Source organism: Mandrillus leucophaeus, unplaced genomic scaffold (assembly GCF_000951045.1).
Source record: "Mandrillus leucophaeus isolate KB7577 unplaced genomic scaffold, Mleu.le_1.0 Scaffold488, whole genome shotgun sequence".
NCBI lineage: Eukaryota > Metazoa > Chordata > Mammalia > Primates > Cercopithecidae > Mandrillus > Mandrillus leucophaeus.
In genome coordinates this window covers 33,963-35,934 of record NW_012105231.1, presented here as the reverse complement: position 1 = coordinate 35,934, position 1,972 = coordinate 33,963, and the positions used below count along the sequence as shown (strand labels likewise).

Below are 1,972 nucleotides of genomic sequence, written 5' to 3'. Positions count from 1 at the left end.
GTGTGTATGTGTCTTTACAGCAGCATGATTTATAATCCTCTGGGTATATACCCCGTAATGGGATGGCTGGGTCAAATGGTATTTCTAGTTCTAGATCCTTGAGGAATCGCCATATTGTCTTCCACAATGGTTGAACTAGTTTGAACTGTGGGTCGTTTTTAACCCCTAGTCAATGGTAGATATTTACTGACTTCTTGTCAGCTGAAGCTGGCTTTTTGGGTCCTGTCTTCTAGGGGTAGGAGATTTTGCCATGAGTGACGTCAATTTCCTTCCAGACCCTTGTGCTCTTCCTGAACAACGAAAGAAGCGCTGTTTAAATAAGGAGAAGCTGGTTTATGCGCCTCTTTCTGGAGTTGGGGGTGTGCTGTATGACAAACACGCTGTCTATGTTGACCTTGGTGGCAGCCACGGTTTTCAGGCATCAGTGAGACGGGGGTCATTGCTCTGAACTCTCATTATGCTTTCTGAATCTATTTTTTCATCACAAATAGTAATGTACGCAGCTTTTATTTATTGAAGATTTCTCTCTTGTACTTATAATAAAGGCTCAAATGCATATTGTAAATATGTAGAATGAAAAGAATACCTTGTTTTCATTGTACCAAGCAGAAGAGTCCTGTCCTCCATGCCTCTTTGTTCCGTGGCCCCAGCACGGGCCCTGCTGCCAGTGTGGCACCTGCACGGCTTATCTCCATTTCTATCAAATCAGCGTGCTTTCCAGCTCTTGGTGGTCTTTTTCTCATTCTCAGTGGTCTCCTCATTCTGTATTTTAAAGTGGATTTCAAATGTTTATATCTTGTTCTGAAGTGGAATTTTATTGGGTTAAAATCAGGATTATTTAAAAATGTTAGAAAAACTAGCATTGTTGTAGCACTGGAACTGAGGTTTTTCTACTTAGGTGTTCAGGTTATCAGGTTATATACTCCCTGAACTTTGGAAAAGTTTAATGGAGATGGGGGTCCATTTCAAGCTTTGTTGTAAGGATTTTCTTTGCTTCTTTTTTTTTTTTTTGAGACGGAGTCTCGCTCTGTTGCCCAGGCAGGAGTGCAGTGGCGTGATCTCTGCTCACTGCAAGCTCCACCTCCCGGGTTCACGCCATTCTTCTGCCTCAGCCTCCTGAGTAACTGAGACTACAGGCGCGCACCACCACATTTGGATAATTTTTTTGTATTTTTAGTAGAGATGAGGTTACACCTTGTTAACCAGGATGGTCTCGACCTCCTGACCTTGTGATCCGCCCACCTTGGCCTCCCAAAGTGCTGGGATTATAGTCGTGAACCACTGTGCCCGGTCTCTTCTCTGCTTTTTGAGGCATTAAGAAAGGTTCTCGGGAAATGTGTCTAAGATAATTTTGAGAAACTGCATGAAACCAGTGTCTCTCCAGGATCTTTGTGCTTTCCTCATGTGCCCTTTCTTGATGGTCTTGACAGGACGAGTTGGGGCCCACCCATGAGCTGGTCCAGACTTTCTTCTCCACTCACTCCACCAAGATGGCTTCAAGTCGAGCGATGCTATTTTCTGGTTCCAAGCCACTTGGGTCAGAGAATATAGATAATCATGGGTAAGTATGCTTTTTTCCTATTTTTAATTAAAAGATGTATTATGGAAGATTTTATCACCCGTAATTCTGCCATCATAACACATTTTGTTGGAATTCATTCTGTTTTTTGTTTTTCTTTGTGTATGCATGTGTCTCTGAGGGCTCTTCACTTACCTGACATTACGAGGGAGTCTTTTCTTGAAATAAAATACAGGATGCATTTTTCAACAGACCCCAAATATTCCTCAAATACCACGCCATCTTCCATTGGTTGCTTTTTTGTTTTTTAGGAGACCTGAGGCCACTTGGCTTTCTTTTGGTGGCCGAAACACTAGAGCAGAGTCAGGGAGTTTGTGGCTGTCCAGAAGCCACATGCCTTGTCTCTGAAAGTTTTATTTAGATTATGTTGTATTATCTCATGGGTAGGTTTAC

The 1,972-nt window shown here is 42.5% G+C and overlaps 1 protein-coding gene across 1 annotated transcript in view; it reads left to right on the top strand.

Annotated features, from left to right (window-relative positions):
* The window catches only part of LOC105550476 (ribosome biogenesis protein BMS1 homolog), a 24,023-nt gene that overhangs the window by 16,859 nt on the left and 5,192 nt on the right, over positions 1–1,972 (top strand). Inside the window, 2 exon segments of the mRNA XM_011995399.1 lie at positions 234–424; positions 1,431–1,561. Coding sequence (XP_011850789.1) covers positions 234–424; positions 1,431–1,561 — 322 coding nt within the window.